Raw genomic sequence first — 19044 nt, 5'->3', positions numbered from 1 at the left:
GGCGTGAGCGTTGGCACTGGGGAAACAAAGGCGGCCTGGCGTGGTGCCGGCCACACCACCCGCTGGTGTGGGCGGCTTGGCGTGGTGCCGCCCACACCACCCGCTGGTGCACTGCGCCGGCCTTCAGAGGTGCAGACGTAGATCGCTTGCCCCAACAGTCGGTCAGGACTAAAGCCTACACACGGGGGATCTTCGTCCCTGATCTCTGTCCTGGTGTGCGTGTGTTTGCGCGTGCATACATGCGCGTGCGTGCGTGTCGGCTCAGGGCTCATCTTCACGGCGAGCGTGGACATGGACCGCGTCAAGGCCAGCCTGAGCCCACGCGCCGTCTTCCTGGACGACGCCGGGGTGCCTCAGCAGGCCGAGTCCTCGGGGTTCGTCGACCTCGGAGGGCAGAACAGCAGGAAGTGCGTCCGCCGCACCCTGCAGATCAAGGTGAGCTCGCGCCCGCGCGCGGCTCCGCGACATCGCGAGGGCGCCGTCGTCCCGCGCCAGAGATTCCGATCCCGCGCCGCGGAGAGCCTGCGCTCGAAGCCGGGCAGGCCACGTGTGGCTACGCTGGGCTCTCGAGCGCAGCGGCACGCCGGCGGTCTCGGCCCCATCACCGATGGCTTCAGAACAACCCCCGCGACGCGTCGTGTTGGGTTTTTCGCTTCAATCGGCGACGCCGGGGCGATGTGCTGGGTGGCGGCGGGCGCCTCACGGCGCGCGTCCCAGGTCCTCGCGCCCTGCCGCGGCAGCGTCGCGACGTACGTGCAAAGCGTCGCGGCGCCGTCGGTCCAGGAGCTCGCGATGCTCTGGGCGTGCGGCGCTCGTTTAGCAAGCTGCCCCAGGGTGAGCTCCCTCCCCCTTCCCTCGCCCTCCCGCAGGACGACATCAAGGACAAGCTGCGGCCGCTCAAGGTTTCCTTCGACTACAAGCTGCAGGGGTCGCGCAGACGGCGGCAAGCCAGTGCGGGGCAGGAGAGGCCCGTGCTCGACTTGCTCAAGCCCAGCTTCTCCGCCACCAACGTGAGCCTCCTCCCCGCCATCACGGCCGCCTCCCCGCCATCACGGCCTCCTCCACACCATCACGGCCTCCTCCACGCCATCACGGCCTCCTCCACGCCTTCACGGCCTCCTCCACGCCATCACGGCCTCCTCCACGCCATCACGGCCTCCTCCACGCCTTCACGGCCTCCTCCACGCCTTCACGGCCTCCTCCACGCCTTCACGGCCTCCTCCACGCCATCACGGCCTCCTCCACGCTATCACGGCCTCCTCCCCGCCATCACGGCCTCCTCCACGCCTTCACGGCCTCCTCCACGCCTTCACGGCCTCCTCCACACCATCACGGCCTCCTCCACGCTATCACGGCCTCCTCCACGCCTTCACGGCCTCCTCCCCGCCATCACGGCCTCCTCCACGCCTTCACGGCCTCCTCCACACCATCACGGCCTCCTCCACGCTATCACGGCCTCCTCCACGCCTTCACGGCCTCCTCCACGCCATCACGGCCTCCTCCACACCATCACGGCCTCCTCCACGCCTTCACGGCCTCCTCCACACCATCACGGCCTCCTCCACACCATCACGGCCTCCTCCACACCATCACGGCCTCCTCCACGCCTTCACGGCCTTCTCCACACCATCACGGCCTCCTCCACGCTATCACGGCCTCCTCCACGCCTTCACGGCCTCCTCCACGCCATCACGGCCTCCTCCACACCATCACGGCCTCCTCCACGCCTTCACGGCCTCCTCCACACCATCACGGCCTCCTCCACACCATCACGGCCTCCTCCACGCCTTCACGGCCTCCTCCACGCCATCACGGCCTCCTCCACACCATCACGGCCTCCTCCACACCATCACGGCCTCCTCCACACCATCACGGCCTCCTCCACGCCATCACGGCCTCCTCCACGCCTTCACGGCCTCCTCCACGCCTTCACGGCCTCCTCCACACCATCACGGCCTCCTCCCCGCCATCACGGCCTCCTCCACGCCTTCACGGCCTCCTCCACGCCTTCACGGCCTCCTCCACACCATCACGGCCTCCTCCACGCTATCACGGCCTCCTCCACGCTATCACGGCCTCCTCCACGCCATCACGGCCCCCCCTCGCGGTCTCCACTCACCCAGGGACACCTCGAGGAGGCGCTGCTCGTTGATACGCCCCCCCCCCCCACCCCGAGCCAAGTGGGAGAACATTGAACATGGCTCGTCCCTCTAATGGCACGGGGCAGGGGGGGGGGGGGAGTGTCTATCCATTAGGCGCCGCTGTGGCAAAATGTTAACTATCTTGCCCGGTGTACAGGAGGTCGTGGGTTCGATCCCGACCCTGACGCCTGCTGCTGTATATTTGGAGTTTGCGTGTCTCTCTCTCTCCCCGTGGTCACGTGAATTTTTCTCGAGGCCCTCCGGTTTTTCCCTCCGCATTTAGAATCAACGTCGCGGGTTCAGAGTATTTGGCTGCTGTAAATGTCCAACGCACATACGCAGCGTGGTGCAGCTTGTGTGCGGCGTGTGTGCAGCCTAGTGCAGCGTTCGTGCAGCTTGTGTGGACCTTCCCTGGAAAGCCCCGCTCAGCTCCACGCGTTCTCTGTCCTCAGATTAACTTCGCCAAGGATGGGTGTGGATCAGACAACATCTGCCAGAGCAACCTGCAGCTGGCTCACCTCTTCTGCCGATTTGGAGGCAACAACTCCTACGAGCCGCTGCCAACGTACGCAGTGACCCCTCACCCCCGCAGTGACCCCTCACCCCCGCAGTGACCCCCCCCAGCCCCCACAGTGACCCCCCAGCCCCCGCAGTGACCCCCCCCAGCCCCCGCAGTGACCCCCCCAGCCCCCGCAGTGACCCCTCACCCCCCGCACAGCGCCCGCACCGCCGCCAGGCTGCCACGGGGTTGGCCGGCGACGGTTCTCGACTCCCCGCGTCTCTTCCCCCGCGTCTCCCTCTTGACCGGCCGGCGCTCCCCTCCCTCGCCCCCCGCCCCCCGCCCCCCCCCGTGTCTCCCCCGTGCAGGGAAGGCCACGAGCAGGTGCTGCTGCTGAGTGGGCAGGAGGAGCTGGCGCTGCAGCTGACCGTCACCAACCCGGGCGACGACGCCTACGAGTCGCGACTCAGCATCCGCCTGCCGCCCTCGCTCGGCTACATGGACGCCCGCCCCAAGGAGTTCCCTCCCGTGAGCCCCGCAGCACGCACGCACACGCCCGCTGTGCACTGCCTGCCACACACACCCCACTTCCTGCACTCCTAGCATGCACGTGTGTCTACACCCTGCACTCACCTTGGTGCACGTGTGTCCGTTTGCATGGTGCGTGTGTCTGTGCGTGTGTCTGTTTGTGGGGGTGCGTGCGTCTGTGCGTGTGTCTGTGCGTGTGCCTGTTTGTGGGGGTGCGTGTGTCTGTGCATGTGTCTGTTTGTGGGGGTGCGTGTGTCTGTGCGTGTGTCTGTGCGTGTGCCTGTTTGTGGGGGTGCGTGTGTCTGTGCATGTGTCTGTTTGTGGGGGTGCGTGTGTCTGTGCGTGTGTCTGTTTGTGTCTGCGCGTGTGTCTGTTTGTGTCTGCGCGTGTGTCTGTGTGTGTGTCTGTTTGTGGGGGTGCGTGTGTCTGTGCGTGTGTCTGTGCGTGGGGGTGCGTGTGTCTGTGCGTGTGTCTGTGCGTGTGTCTGTCTGTGGGGGTGCGTGTGTCTGTGCGTGTGTCTGTTTGTGGGGGTGCGTGTGTCTGCGCGTGTGTCTGTTTGTGTCTGCGCGTGTGTCTGTTTGTGTCTGCGCGTGTGTCTGTGTGTGTGTCTGTTTGTGGGGGTGCGTGTGTCTGTGCGTGTGTCTGTGCGTGGGGGTGCGTGTGTCTGTGCGTGTGTCTGTGCGTGTGTCTGTCTGTGGGGGTGCGTGTGTCTGTGCGTGTGTCTGTTTGTGGGGGTGCGTGTGTCTGCGCGTGTGTCTGTTTGTGTCTGCGCGTGTGTCTGTTTGTGTCTGCGCGTGTGTCTGTGTGTGTGTCTGTTTGTGGGGGTGCGTGTGTCTGTGCGTGTGTCTGTGCGTGTGTCTGTTTGTGGGGGTGCGTGTGTCTGCGCGTGTGTCTGTTTGTGTCTGCGCGTGTGTCTGTTTGTGTCTGCGCGTGTGTCTGTGTGTGTGTCTGTTTGTGGGGGTGCGTGTGTCTGTGCGTGTGTCTGTGCGTGTGTCTGTTTGTGGGGGTGCGTGTGTCTGTGCGTGTGTCTGTTTGTGGGGGTGCGTGCGTCTGTGCGTGTGTCTGTTTGTGTCTGCGCGTGTGTCTGTGCGTGTGTCTGTTTGTGGGGGTGCGTGTGTCTGTTTGTGGGGGTGCGTGTGTCTGTGCGTGTGTCTGTGCGTGTGTCTGTTTGTGGGGGTGCGTGTGTCTGTGCGTGTGTCTGTTTGTGGGGGTGCGTGCGTCTGTGCGTGTGGCCGTGCAGGGCCAGCCTCCCGTGTGCAACGCCAACGCCAATGGGACACTGACCGAGTGCGAGCTGGGAAACCCCCTCAAGAGGGGCGAGAGCGTGAGTCCCACTCGTGCGCTAAACTCGAACGAGCACTCGGTTGGTGCCTTCGCAGCCCTGAGCCAGCGCTAGAAATCCCACATTCCCCTGACAGGGGCGACCCTACACACGTGCAGGACAAACCGCTGAGCCACCTGGCTGGGTGTCGGCCGCTGTTGCTGAGAGCACGGCGAGAGGAAGCGCCGCGGCTCTGACCGACCGTCGTCTTCCGCTCTCTCTTGCCAGGTTGTGTTCTACCTCCTCCTGAGCACCAACGCCCTCAACGCCGACCAGGAGTCTGTGAACGTCGAGCTGCAGCTCGCCACGTGAGACGCCGCCTCGCGCACCCTGGGCCCCGTCCGCGGGACTGTGTTACCCGTCCGGCATGAGAGGGCGAGAGACAGAGAGCGTGGGGAGAGAGAGAGAGCGTGGGGAGAGACAGAGAGCGTGGGGAGAGAGAGAGAGCGTGGGGAGAGAGAGAGAGCGTGGGGAGAGAGAGAGAGCGTGGGGAGAGAGAGAGCGTGGGGAGAGAGTTTCATAGTTTCATTTATTTAGTATAGGCCTTTTAGCCATTCGGCTCTTGCATCGGGTGCAATCACAACAAACACAAAAAACAAAAACATGAACAAGAAAACATCTTAAAGTGACTTTGTGCATGTGCAAACAGAAAATCCAGGAAAAAAACATCAAAATATCCCTGAAATAGCACCGTACACCAACGCTGTGTGCAAAAATCCCAGTGGGATGCAAGTCAAACAACAACAACAACAAGAAAACTTAGATTAAGGTCATCAGTCTAACTCCGTACTACAATAAACAAAAAACATGGCCAAACCAAAAAACTTTTAGAAATCACCAAAATAAAGCCATAAATGTAATGTAACAGTGAACTACAAAAATAATAAACTACATATATAACATGTAACACCAAACCCTATAGCCATAGCTGGCTGCATGAGTTACTCCACAACAACAGGAGCATCAATCGCAGTATCACATTTCAATGCACCTTTAAGATCAGCACACTAAATCAAAATACAGATAATACTTTGCAGCGGTCATCCGGAGCGAAAATTTGTATTTTATTTTAGGCCACTGAATAGCAGTGGCAGCTAGGGGTGTACAACTCCTCTAGAGCAGTTTTGAGTGAAGATCTCATAGGTAGTGATTCAAGTTGCAGTTTATTGGCAATAGCATTCCAGACCGTGGGGGCATCAATAGCAAAGGCCCTTCCTCCGGTTTTTGTACGGCAATAGGGAATGTGAAGTTGGTAGATGAGCGAAGACCTGAGGTCAAATTTGTTCTTTGAAACAGAGAGGAGATCCAGCAGGTAGTCTGCGGATTTTTTTGTAAGTACATCGTGAATAAATAAGATCTGGTGTACAAGCCGTCGAACATTAAGTGATGTTAAGTTTGTCCCAATGTAGAGATCACAGTGGTGAGTCCTATATGGGCAGTTCAATGCAAATCTTAAGGCCGAGGGATAGATGGAGTCAAGCTTCTTCAGTACAGTACTTGGGGCTGATTTATACACGATGTCACAGTAGTCAAGTAGAGGCAGTATGGTAGCTTTTATCAATTCCAAACGGAACATTGGGGGGAAGCAGTGCTTGTGTCGATACAGAAAACCAATTTTTGTCTTTTTACCAATATAATCAATGTTATCTTCAAAATTCAGTTTTGAATCCAGGATGACCCCAAGATACTTATAGAACTTGACTTGCTCTATTTGATCATTATTTAAGGAATGTAATTGGGGAAAATAACTTCCTGCTTTAGAGAGAGAGCGTGGGGAGAGAGAAAGAGAGAGAGCGTGGGGAGAGGGCGTGGGGAGAGAGAGAGCGTGGGGAGAGAGAGAGAGAGCGTGGGGGGAGGGAGAGAGAGAGCGTGGGGAGAGAGAGAGCTTGGGGAGAGAGAGAGCGTGGGGAGAGAGAGAGAGAGCGTGGGGAGAGGGCGAGAGAGAGCGTGGGGAGAGAGAGAGCGTGGGGAGAGAAAGAGAGAGAGTGGGGAGAGAAAGAGAGAGAGAGCGTGGGGAGAGAGAGAGAGAGAGCATGGGGAGAGAGAGCGTGGGGAGAGAGAGAGAGCGTGGGGAGAGAGAGAGAGAGAGCGTGGGGAGAGAGAGAGCGTGGGGAGAGGGCGAGAGAGAGCGTGAGGAGAGAGAGAGAGCGTGGGGAGAGGGCGAGAGAGAGCGTGGGGAGAGAGAGAGAGAGAGCGTGGGGAGAGGGCGAGAGAGAGCGTGGGGAGATGGCGAGAGAGCTGAGTGCCGATGTCTCTGTGTGTTGCAGCACGAGCGAGCAGAGCGACCTGACGCCACAGACGGCGCGCCTGCAGGTGCGCACCGAGCTGCTGCTCACCACCTCGGGGTGAGCGGCGTTCACGGGCCGCACGCGGCACGGGCGAGAGGGCCGCACGCGGCACGGGCGAGAGGGCCGCACGCTCCTTGCTGATGCCGCCGCCGATCATGATGATGATGATGTTGATGGTAGTGGTGGACGCTGCGTTACTGGTGGTGACGGTGGTTGCGGTGGACGCTGCTGTCCGCGTGCGGTGGTCTTTCAGCTGTGGTTGGCTGCCGTGGAGGGCCTTGCAGGAGCAGGAGGAGTGACGAGCCCTGTTTGTTGCCTCCCCCGGGCAGGGTGGCGAAGCCGTCCCAGGTTTACTTTGGCGACTCCATGGAGGGCGCGTCAACGCTCAAGAAGGAGGACACGGGGAACGTCGTGGAGTACGAGCTCACGGTAACCACGACGCACGCCCAGCGCTGGGACAGACCCGGCCACGCCAACACAGGCCGAGTTTCTTCTCACATCGCGAGCGCAGCGCCGGGGTGTTAACGGACGGCCGCGCCCTCCGCTGCCTCTGTGTTGACCGCGCGGCGCAGGTGCACAACCTGGGCAAGTCTCTGGGCTCGCTGGCGTCCGCCTACCTCAACATGTCCATTCCGGCCTTCACGCCGAGCGGCAAGCAGCTCCTGTACGTCACCAGCACCAGCGTCGCGGCCGGCGCCGTGGAGAGGAGCTGCATGGCCCTGGGCTCGGACGGCCAGTTCCTGGTCAGTTCCCCCGCGGCCCCCCCTGCGTGTCCCCGCCGGCCCTCGCCGGCCCCACTTCCGGGCCGGGGAAGTCCGCGGGCAGCGCCGGTGCGGCCGGGGTCCGGCTCCCACCCAGCGCCGGATCAAACGGCGCGTCGAAATCGACGGGGCAAAACGCCACCGTTGACTGCACTCGACGCGCTCCGGTTTACGCTTGAAGCCGTTCGTTGTGTGCTCGGTTTTGTTTTGCTTTTGTCGCTTCGTGAACCCAGCTCAGTCTCGCCGGCGAGGCTCTCCCTGGTCTCTTCACTTCTAGGCCTGGTGTGAAACAAATGTCACGTGAATTCATTCGTTTATTACTTTCTACGATCGCCCCTTTGGTCTTGCCGGGAAAACTTCACGGAGTCTCTTTTTGTCAGGGTGGGGGGTGGGGGTGGGGGGATGGGGGGGGGGGGTCCTGCTTAAATGTTCGCGGTGTGGGGGCGACGGAAGTGATGCGTGCGCTTCCCAAATTCGGTGACTTTGCGGTGTGTCGTTTTTTAACATTTGGCGCATGCCGACTTTGCCGCTTACTCGAGCGATGCCACGGGATCTGTGGCGTTCGTTGTGAAGCGGATGGTGCGCGCTCTTCCGCGCGGTTCACGCACGCTGCGGTATTAGCCAGGGCGGCCCGCGCGACCGCGACCGCAGATTTTCTGTAACAGCGAGCGGTGAGGGTTCCACAGCCGCCCCCCATCAAAGACTGCCACGTGGACGGTGGTGTCCTGTATGTTCGTGTGTGTGTGTGCGTGCGTGTGCGTGCGTGTGTGCTTGTGTGTGCGTGTGTGTGTGTGCGTGTGTGCGTGCGTGTGTGCTTGTGTGTGCGTGTGTGTATGCGTGTATGTGTGTACGTGTGTGCGTGTGTGTGCGTGTGTGCTTGCGTGTGTGCGTGTGTGCGTGCGTGTGTGCTTGTGTGTGCGTGTGTGCTTGCGTGTGTGCGTGCGTGTGTGCGTGTGTGTATGTGTGTGTGTGCTTGTGTGTGTGTGTGCTAGCGTGTGTGTGTGCATGCGTGTGTGGACTTGCGTGTGTGCATGTGTGTGTGTGCGTGTGTGCGTGTGTGTGTGTGCGTGTGTGCGTGCGTGTGTGTACTTGCGTGTGTGTGTGTGCGTGCGTGTGTGTGCTTGTGTGTGCGTGTGTGTGTGTGGGCGCGTGTGTGTGTGCTTACGTGCTTGTGTGTGCTTGCGTGCTTGTGTGTGTGCATGTGTGTGTTCGGGTATGTTTGCGCGTGTGCTCGTGTGTGTGTGTGTGCGTGTGTGTGCGGGTGCGCGTGTGTGCGTGGGAGAGGTGTGTAGCGGTTTGCGCGCTGCGCTTCGAACCTGGCAAACCAGGTTCGATTTCCACTCATGGCCAACACCAGTGACGTTTATCTGAACCAGTCCTGGGCCTTCCCTAGGTCGACTCAGCCTCAATGAATACCTGGTGCGATGTGTACATCATCACTGCGGAGACAAAGACGGCCGGGCGTGGTGCTGCCCACCCACACCCTCACTTGCCGTGCCGGCCTTCATACAGTGAGGGAAAAAAGTATTTGATCCCCTGCTGATTTTGTACGTTTGCCCACAAAGAAATGATCAGTCTATAATTTTAATGGTAGGTTTATTTGAACAGTGAGAGACAGAATAACAACAAAATCCAGAAAAATGCATGTCAAAAATGTTATGAATTGATTGGCATTTTAATGAGGGAAATAAGTATTTGACCCCTCTGCAAAACATGACTTAGTACTTGGTGGCAAAACCCTTGTTGGCAATCACAGAGGTCAGACGTTTCTTGTAGTTGGCCACCAGGTTTGCACACATCTCAGGAGGGATTTTGTCCCACTCCTCTTTGCAGATCTTCTCCAAGTCATTAAGGTTTCGAGGCTGACGTTTGGCAACTCGAACCTTCAGCTCCCTCCACAGATTATCTATGGGATTAAGGTCTGGAGACTGGCTAGGCCACTCCAGGACCTTAATGTGCTTCTTCTTGAGCCACTCCTTTGTTGCCTTGGCCGTGTGTTTTGGGTCATTGTCATGCTGGAATACCCATCCACGACCCATTTTCAATGCCCTGGCTGAGGGAAGGAGGTTCTCACCCAAGATTTGACGGTACATGGCCCCGTCCATCGTCCCTTTGATGCGGTGAAGTTGTCCTGTCCCCTTAGCAGAAAAACACCCCCAAAGCATAATGTTTCCACCTCCATGTTTGACGGTGGGGATGGTGTTCTTGGGGTCATAGGCAGCATTCCTCCTCCTCCAAACACAGCGAGTTGAGTTGATGCCAAAGAGCTCCATTTTGGTCTCATCTGACCACAACACTTTCACCCAGTTGTCCTCTGAATCATTCAGATGTTCATTGGCAAACTTCAGATGGGCATGTACAGTGAGGGAAAAAAGTATGAGATTAGGAGCACTCCCTTTAAGAGTGTGCTCCTAATCTCAGCTCGTTACCTGTATAAAAGACACCTGGGAGCCAGAAATCTTTCTGATTGAGAGGGGGTCAAATACTTATTTCCCTCATTAAAATGCAAATCAAGTCATAACATTTTTTACATGCGTTTTTCCGGATTTTCTTGTTGTTATTTTGTCTCTCACTGTTCAAATAAACCTAACATTAAAATTCTCGACTGATCATTTCTTTGTCAGTGGGCAAACGTACAAAATCAGCAGGGGTTCAAATACTTTTTTTCCCTCACTGTAGGTGCTCGCAAACAGCACTCGCCCCAACAGTCTGTTAAAGTCTCCACGGGGGATCTTTGTCTCTGTGTCTGTGTTGTGTGTGTGTGACTGCATCATGTCCTTGCTTTGGCCGCTGAAGAGGAAGAGGAGAGATGAGAATAATGAGGGGAATAAACAAGCCTTCATCTCCAAGCTGAAGAAAAAATACTTCAAGCTGGTGAGTGCTACCTGCCCTTGCACTGACCCAATGACAGCTCTGGTCGCGTTGTTGATCGCCGTTCCCCCTTTTAACTTTACCATTGCAGTGCAAAACGGCCAAGCAGATTAAAACATACATATATATGTATTTCAGTTTAAGACGTGGGCTTTTGCGACCAATATTATTTATGATAAAGGTTTTCGGGTTTTTGGGTTAGATTTGCCAGAATATTCTGGCAAATCGCCCGATGATGCTGGATGTAATCACCAGCGAAACGCCGTGCTCCTCAAATTGTAAATCTTGTGGATTTATTCTCCAACACAACGGTGGCCTGAAGTAGTACACTACACTATACATTACACTATACACTACACTATACATTGCACTATACACTACACTATACACTACTACTATACACTACACTATACACTACACTCTACACTATACACTACACTATACACTACACTATTACATTACACTATACACTACACTATACACTACACTATTACACTACACTATACACTACACTATACACTACATTATACACTACACTATACACTACTACTATACACTACACTATACACTACACTATACACTACTACTATACACTACACTATACACTACACTATACACTACTATACACTACACTATACACTACACTATACACTACACTATACACTACTACTATACACTACACTATACACTACACTATACACTACTACTATACACTACACTATACACTACACTATACACTACACTATAATTGGCATGTAGTTTACGTGACAAATCCCTTACTAATTGGCTGTGTCGGGTAGTGGAGGGTTCCGACACATTTATACTAACGCGATCGAACCCACAAATATTTATCACGAACATATCCTCCCCCCAGTTTAACGTGCCCGGCATCGTTAGAATGTCAAGTCAGGTGACAAGTGCTTTCTTATCCATAGTAGAGGTTTTTTTTTGGGGGGGGGGGGGGGGGGTTAAATCGCATAACGATCTCTATTATGCAATGACATTCATCGCGAAAGCCCCTCGTGTTCACCGGAGTGCTTTCTTGTTGCCAGCAATGCGGCGGTGGCGACGTCCTGTGCCAGCTCTACCACTGCCCCCTGCAGGGCATGGACACCACCGCCGTCGTCAAGATCCGCGCCAAGCTGTGGAACAGCACCTTCACAGAGGCACGCCGGCGCCTCGTTCGCGCCTCGTTCGCTCCTCGTTCGCGCCTCGTTCACACCTCGTTCACGCCTCGTTCGCACCTCGTTCGCGCCTCGTTCGCACCTCGTTCGGGCCTCGTTCGCGCCTCGTTCGCGCCTCGTTCACACCTCGTTCACGCCTCGTTCGCACCTCGTTCGCACCTCGTTCGCGCCTCGTTCACACCTCGTTCACGCCTCGTTCGCACCTCGTTCGCACCTCGTTCGCGCCTCGTTCGCGCCTCGTTCGCGCCTCGTTCACGCCTGTTCCTCCCCTGTTGTGCCACACGGCGCCCGTGGGTTTCTCCCGGTATTGGGCACATTGGCGAAGTGGCCAGCAGTGGATAGACCATGACGCGTGATGCGGCCCGGTGTGTGGCCCCGGCGATATCCTCCACGGTGCACAGATCGGATGGGTGGGTGGGCAGGTGGGTGGGTGGATGGGTGGGCAGGTGAGTAGGTGGGTTGGTGGATGACTGTGTAGGTGGGTGGGTGGATGGGTGGGTGGATGGGTGGGCAGGTGAGTAGGTGGGTTGGTGGATGACTGTGTAGGTGGGTGAGTGTCCAGGTGGGTGGGCAGGTGAGTGGGTGGGTTGGTGGATGACTGTGTAGGTGGGTGAGTGTCCAGGTGGGTGGGTGGATGGGTGGGCAGGTGGGCGAGTGTGCGGGTGAGCGGATGGGTGGGTGGATGGGTGTGGGTGGTTGAGTGGAAGTCCGCCGCTTGGCATCCTCGTCGGGGACGCTCGCTCATGGTACGGATCCGTCGCCGTGTGCAGGAGTACGACGACGCAAACTACCTGGACCTCATCTCGTCCGTCACCACGGGACTCTTCTCTCAGAGCAAAAACATCATCCTCAAGGGATCCGGCCTCCAGACGTTCCCGGTGAGCTGCTCACGGCCCCGGGTTGCCGAGCTTAGGGGTCCCAGAGGGGCCCGAAGCGTCGAGCAGGCCAGCGACAAGCGGCACGGTCAAAGTTGTAATCGATAGGGGTTGAAACACGTTCGTCCATTGAAAATGGTTGTTGTTGTTGTGAGAGCTCGGGGTGGGGGGGGGGGGAGAGGAGATGGGAGGAGGAGGGAATTCCAGAGTGGATAAGTGCGAGGAAAGAAGCGGAAAGAGAAGTGAGGTGACCTGCGATGTGGTGAGTGAGTGGGTGGGTGGGTGGGTGAGTGGGTGAGTGAGTGGGTGGGTGAGTGGGTGGGTGAGTGGGTGGGTGAGTGGGTGGGTGAGTGGGTGGGTGAGTGAGCGGGTGGGTGGGTGAGTGAGTGGGTGAGTGAGTGTGTTATTGTGACTGAGCGTGGTGAGTGAGTGGGTGGGTGGGTGAGTGGGTGGGGGGTGAGTGGGTGGGTGAGTGGGTGGGTGGGTGAGTGAGTGAGTGGGTGTGTTGTCGTGACCTGCAGTGTGGTAGTGGGTGGCTGGGCTGTGCGTTGTGGGGACCTGCAGTTGGACACGGTGTATAGGATGAGACGAAACAGTCGAAGAGCGACCGAGTCGCGTCCCCGAATGAATGAGCGACGTTCACGGCAATGGTAACCACGGCAGCAGTAGCGATAGAAGAGCCATCAGGAGGCGACTGACCGCCAGTGAGCGAGTGACTGGAGTGAATCAGGCAGTGCCCGATCGTCCGTCACCCCGACTGATTTGCGTTGGAATTCTCTCCGGTGCGGCGAGGTAGGAGCCGGGATCCACACCCCAGATTTGATGGCGGCAGCAACAGGAGTCCAGCTTGCGCCAAATTTGTGCTCTGTACTGTAGCGTGTGTGACGTGTGCGTGACGCGTGTGTCACGTGTGTGTCACGTGCGTTTGTGACGCGTGCGTCACATGTGTGCGACGCGTGTGTCACGCGTGTCACGCGCGTGTGTGATGCGTGCGTGCGTGCGTGTGTGTGACGCGTGTGTGACCTGGTGTCCACGCAGGTGAGGCTAACCGTGTTCCCGGAGAAGTCGACGGTGATCACCTCTGGCTTCCCGTGGTGGATCATCCTCGTCGCCATCCTCGTAGGGATCCTGCTGCTCGCCCTGCTGCTCTTCCTGCTGTGGAAGGTGCGAGCGACGAATCGGGAGCCTTGGCTCACGCCGGCGGAATCCGACGACCTCCCCGTAGCTCTTTCTCGCAGAAGCGCAGTATTCGCAGGCGCCCGGCAGACTGATGCCGCTCGGCGCTCGGGAACCCGGCACCGGTGGCGCGGTTGAACAACGGGGGAGAGGAGTGTAAATAATGCTCGCCACGTGCGGCCCTTCCTTAATCCGCGGCGATGGCGACGGTCGTTTGACCGCGCTCCAACGCGCTGGCCCCCCGTTAGCCGCGCGGCCTCCCCGCAAGCCGGCTCTCTCTCACCGCGCGTGCGCGTGGCGGCGGTTGTGTCCGCAGTGCGGCTGCCTGAACTTCAACCGGAAGGCCGACCTCTACGAGGCCAAGTACTACCACGACGAGGTGGAGGTGCAGCCCTCGGAGACGGCCAAGCTCACGTCCGACTGCTAACACGGCGCCAGCGTCAAAAGGTCAGTGGCGGTCGGGGCGCGGTTCCGGTGAGCGGCGGCGTCCGCCGGCGCCGCTGGTGCTCGTTTGACCCGGTGCGGTCCGGGGAACCGGCGTCTGCGTTCAGGCGGCGGCGGCGACGGCAGGAAACGAGTTTTGTGCCGAGATCTGCCGCGGCGAACTCTGCGTGTCTCTCCGGTGAACCTTGTGTCAGGGTGTTTGTGTCAGGGTGTTTGGGCTCGCGGCGTGAAGGGAAAAGGAATCGGCGTCGGCGCCGAAGTTCACGCGGCTTGTAACTTGTCTCGTTTCAGGTTTGCGTTCTGGAAGTCAAAGCCGAGAGCCGCGTCCGTCGTTTCACAAGCTTCACTTTCTTCCCTCCGCATCTTCCATCAACCCCCCCCGCCCGCCCGCCCCCTCACCCCCATCGCTTTTGTGACTTCCGACAACCGTCCACTCCCCCCCCCACCCACCCCCCGCGTGTGCAAGCGGAGTCCCCACGCCCACGACGCTCGCACGGTCGCCACTCCGCGATCACGACGATGAGGACGACGAGGACGACGACGAAGCGTGGCTGCTGCGCTCCTACGTGGAGGGGCAATTCGCGTCGCTCGTTGGGAGTCCCGCCGACACTCGATGAACGCTGCGGGCAGGCCCCCGTGGGCCTTGCTGCGAGCCTAAACCATTGCAAGGGCCACGGTTACACAGGCGGGAGCCTCGGTTCCCTGGGAGTCCCCCCACCCCATGGCTCCCCGTGGCTCCCCGTGGCTCCCCCGTGGCTCCCCGTGGCTCGCGCCGAGCCTCACGCACGCCGCGCACCCCACGCTTTGCGCTCCGCCCACCGAGAGCGGCGTCCGTGAGAGCGTCTCGCAACGATCGCGCTCGGAGCGCTTTCCAAAAATCCCTCCGTTTTGCACGGGATCCTTTTCGTTTCAGCGGATTTTCACGAAACGTCGTCGGCAATTCGAGAGGGAATTACGGAACGGGGGTTCTGATGATTATTGAAATCGTCGCGAATTGGATGTTAGCCCGCCCGCACGGTTCGTTGAGATCCAATGCTTCCGTAAATGACGAGAAAACTCATTACCCGTGCGGGCGGGAGGGAAAGGACACGGGTGGCACACGATGCAGTTCGGCCTGGACGTTCAGTTCTCTTGAGCTGGTGGTCTAGACAAGGTCGAGAGCGTTGTTGTGGGCAATGTGGCGGGTCACGTGGGCGTTCGACACCGGGTTGTCAAATCTAAGCCCCGCCGTTGCAACAAATCGCAGCCCGTGTCTCAAAGGGGGGGGGGGGCACTTGGGGGGGGGGTGGGGGTTGGGGTTTCTCCAGATATTTTTTTATTACGAAATTTGGCGCTGGACCACTCGTGGGGGCGAGTGAGCTCATGGGAGAAGAGTGGTCCGTGGATGCTCTGCGTGGGACCTTGGGACTAAAACCATCTGGCGGCGGAATTGGCAAATCAAGAAGAAGAAAAAAAAGAGTTTTGTCACTTTCGCGCACAATTATGTAAGATGCAGACGTACGCACCCCCCCCCCCCCACACACAAGACGCAGCGTCACACCCACACTGCCCTGGTACAGACGCTGTCCATTTACTCGCAGCACTATTTACTAAAGTTTACTTTTGACGGCGCTTCCAGCGTACGCTTTCAAGCAGAGCGTCGTCCCTTTCCTCGCCGCGGTATTTGCGTGGCTCGCAAACGGGGCTGGGGGGGCTGGGGGGGGCTGGGGGGGGCTGGTGGGGGGGCTGGGGGGGGCTGGGGGGGGGCTGGGGGGGGCTGGGGGGGGGCTGGGTGGGGGGCCCACCCCACCCCGGCGTTGGAGCTCGCGGCGTTTGTTCGGGTGGTGGGGGAGCGGTTCACGCGTCAGGAGAGTTCGGCCGCCCCGTGGGAAGGGAAATCCCACGGCTGCTCTGGGACGCAACGCGGCGGCTAGATGTTCACCCCCCTCCCCCCCACTCCCCTCGCCTGGTATGCAGCAGCCTTCTGGCGCCTGCTGTGTATGCAGCGTGCTTCAAACACAAATGTTAACACTGACACGGGACTATGGTTTTAAATGGAAAAAGAACGGATAGTGCGCTGTAAGGGGCCGTCCATAAGTGACGTCACGCACCTCACGTGAAAATGCGCAACTTTAGATAAATATATCGACAAACACGTTCTACTTAATTAAATACTTTTTAATAAATGTTTTCTCCTACACCATCAGAGTGCAGCGCCGCATTAAATACGGCACTACAATGACAATAGTTTAAAGCGATTTGAAGCATGTTTTATATTATTATTTTTTGGGGAGGGGGGGCAGAGCTTTGTGACGTCATATTTGAGGGGGTCTGACTTTTGTGTGACGCCGTGTGACAGAGGGGGGGGGGGGGGAAATTGCGTGACGTCATTTATGGACGTCCCCCAAAGTCTTCCACTCGTTCACCATCATTATCAACGCGTGTCTGGAATATTCTGCAGGGTGGTCTCTCCAGACCCCGAGGCACATTTTCTCGTGGCACTGTTGCAAATTCTCGGGAGTGTTTACGTCTTTTTTTGGAGTTTGCGGTGTCCCTCTCTCTCAGTGGTTGCGTGGATTTTTCTCCGGGGTCCTTTGGTCTTTGCCTCCACGTTTAGAATCAACGTCGCGCGTTCAAGAGTATGTTGGCAGCGATGCATCACCACGTGGCGATGGTAAGCCGCTTTGTTGTGCTTTCATCTGTAATAGCCAGGTTGCTTCTAAAAAAAGAAAAGAGCTAAACGGCTTAGTGGGCCTGTCCTGGTAAAATTAAAAAAATCTTTTGTTTCGTTTAATGTTGGTACGTGGGTCGTTTTTTGTATTGAAAAATAACATTTGTAACGCGTTAGGGGGGGGGGGGGGTGGGGGACATTGACTTGGCTTTCAAAGTCAAAGGCCATTTTTGTCGACGTCTTTCGGGGGTGACAAAAAGAATTGGATCGTAACAACAACAACAACAAACACATTCCAGATAATCCTCATGACGAAAAGCTCAGGGCCCCACGAGCTCAGAGGGGTTCTTAACAACCTCGTCGAGTGGCTATCGGTGGCAGCCTACGACGACTTGCACGCGACGCCGTCCACCGCTGGCCGGGTCCGCGGGCGCTTGCGGGCGCTCTTCAACGGATGTCTCTCGACTTGCGGGGTGGTTCTTGCCGCCGCCGCTGTCCCGCGTGGGATGAAGTGTGAGCAGGAGACTCGCCAAACACAACCCGGGCAGACACGAGTGGTGTCAGCTCTCGCTTTCACGGAATTCCGCGTGTTTTTTTTTTCCATCCTCCAAGTGTGTTAGAGGACTTTGTGACGTTTGAAACAGCGGCGTCCAATAAAACAAAACCGCGACAAATACTTGTCACGATTTGTTCTTTATTAAACGTCACAGATGACACACTCGTCACCACGACTTTTCTTTTCCCGAGCGATTTTTTTTAACGTGGAATTTCCCAATTTCCTTGGATACAGAGCACTGTGAACCTCAACACGATGGAGCAAATTCACTTTTTATTGATACATAACGCAAAATAAATTGGGGCATATTTGGCCAAAAACAACTTATGCCGATATGCTTTGGGTATTTCAATCGCAACACAAGCGGTCGTCATCAGGCGGAGAGAAAAGGGGGGTAAGCCTCTAAATGCACGCAGTAGGAGTGGTGTACTAGTGGTAGTCTAGCCCAGCAGTAGATAGAGCATGCAGTAGGAGTGGTGTACTAGTGGGTCTAGCCCAGCAGTGGATAGAGCACGCAGTAGGAGTGGTGTACTAGTGGTAGTCTAGCCCAGCAGTGGATAGTGCACGCAGTAGGAGTGGTGTACTAGTGGTAGTCTAGCCCAGCAGTGGATAGTGCACGCAGTAGGAGTGGTGTACTAGTGGTAGTCAAGCCCAGCAGTAGATAGAGCATGCAGTAGGAGTGGTGTACTAGTGGTAGTCTAGCCCAGCAGTGGATAATGCATGCAGTAGGAGTGGTGTACTAGTGGTAGTCTAGCCCAGCAGTAGATAGAGCATGCAGTAGGAGTGGTGTACTAGTGGTAATCTAGCCCAGCAGTAGATAAAGCATGCAGTAGGAGTGGTGTACTAGTGGCAGTCTAGCCCAGCAGTAGATAGAGCACGCAGTAGGAGTGGTGTACTAGTGGTAGTCTAGCCCAGCAGTGGATAGAGCACGCAGTAGGAGTGGTGTACTAGTGGTAGTCTAGCCCAGCAGTAGATAGTGCATGCAGTAGGAGTGGTGTACTAGTGGTAGTCTAGCCCAGCAGTGGATAGAGCATGCAGTAGGAGTGGTGTACTAGTGGCAGTCTAGCCCAGCAGTAGATAGAGAATGCAGTAGGAGTGGTGTACTAGTGGTAGTCTAGCCCAGCAGTAGATAGAGCACGCAGTAGGAGTGGTGTACTAGTGGCAGTCTAGCCCAGCAGTAGATAGAGCACGCAGTAGGAGTGGTGTACTAGTGGTAGTCTAGCCCAGCAGTAGATAGAGCACGCAGTAGGAGTGGTGTACTAGTGGCAGTCTAGCCCAGCAGTAGATAGAGCATGCAGTAGGAGTGGTGTACTTGTGGTAGTCTAGCCCAGCAGTAGATAGAGCATGCAGTAGGAGTGGTGTACTAGTGGCAGACTAGCCCAGCAGTAGATAGAGCACGCAGGAGGAGTGGTGTACTAGTGGTAGTCTAGCCCAGCAGTAGATAGAGCACGCAGTAGGAGTGGTGTACTAGTGGTAGTCTAGCCCAGCAGTGGATAAAGCACGCAGTAGGAGTGGTGTACTAGTGGTAGTCTAGCCCAGCAGTGGATAGCGCATGCCGAGTCTTTTTCGGGTCAAAAACGTGAAATTTCCCAATTTATTTTAACGTATAGATAGCATCCTAACCCCTAATGCATCATAGGAATTAATTTTCTATTGAAAGTTAACTCATATTTTTCAATACTTTTTAACCAAAACCGACGATTCTTTGTCAAAGTAAAAAAAAGATTCCGCAAAAGAATACAATTACAAA

At 57.1% G+C, this 19044-nt stretch overlaps 1 protein-coding gene across 1 annotated transcript in view; it reads left to right on the top strand.

Annotated features, from left to right (window-relative positions):
* LOC116948562 (integrin alpha-6-like) overlaps window positions 1-15605 on the top strand; it is a 45234-nt gene extending 29629 nt beyond the window's left edge. The window contains exons 12-26 of the mRNA XM_032965328.2: window positions 266-435; window positions 870-1010; window positions 2594-2706; window positions 3009-3168; window positions 4409-4492; window positions 4718-4797; window positions 6757-6834; window positions 7107-7206; window positions 7350-7520; window positions 10335-10412; window positions 11462-11575; window positions 12364-12471; window positions 13507-13632; window positions 13961-14091; window positions 14380-15605. Coding sequence (XP_032821219.1) covers window positions 266-435; window positions 870-1010; window positions 2594-2706; window positions 3009-3168; window positions 4409-4492; window positions 4718-4797; window positions 6757-6834; window positions 7107-7206; window positions 7350-7520; window positions 10335-10412; window positions 11462-11575; window positions 12364-12471; window positions 13507-13632; window positions 13961-14071 — 1634 coding nt within the window. The 3' untranslated portion in view covers window positions 14072-14091; window positions 14380-15605. The remainder of the gene's footprint in view (window positions 1-265; window positions 436-869; window positions 1011-2593; window positions 2707-3008; window positions 3169-4408; window positions 4493-4717; window positions 4798-6756; window positions 6835-7106; window positions 7207-7349; window positions 7521-10334; window positions 10413-11461; window positions 11576-12363; window positions 12472-13506; window positions 13633-13960; window positions 14092-14379) is intronic.
* Window positions 15606-19044: the final 3439 nt, after the last annotated feature.

Source organism: Petromyzon marinus, chromosome 34 (assembly GCF_048934315.1).
Source record: "Petromyzon marinus isolate PM22_M1 ecotype Great Lakes invasive population chromosome 34, UKy_Petmar_22M1.pri1.0, whole genome shotgun sequence".
NCBI classification, from domain to species: domain Eukaryota; kingdom Metazoa; phylum Chordata; class Hyperoartia; order Petromyzontiformes; family Petromyzontidae; genus Petromyzon; species Petromyzon marinus.
The sequence above is the reverse complement of the archived record's forward strand: the minus strand, read 5'-3'. Positions and strand labels throughout refer to the sequence as shown.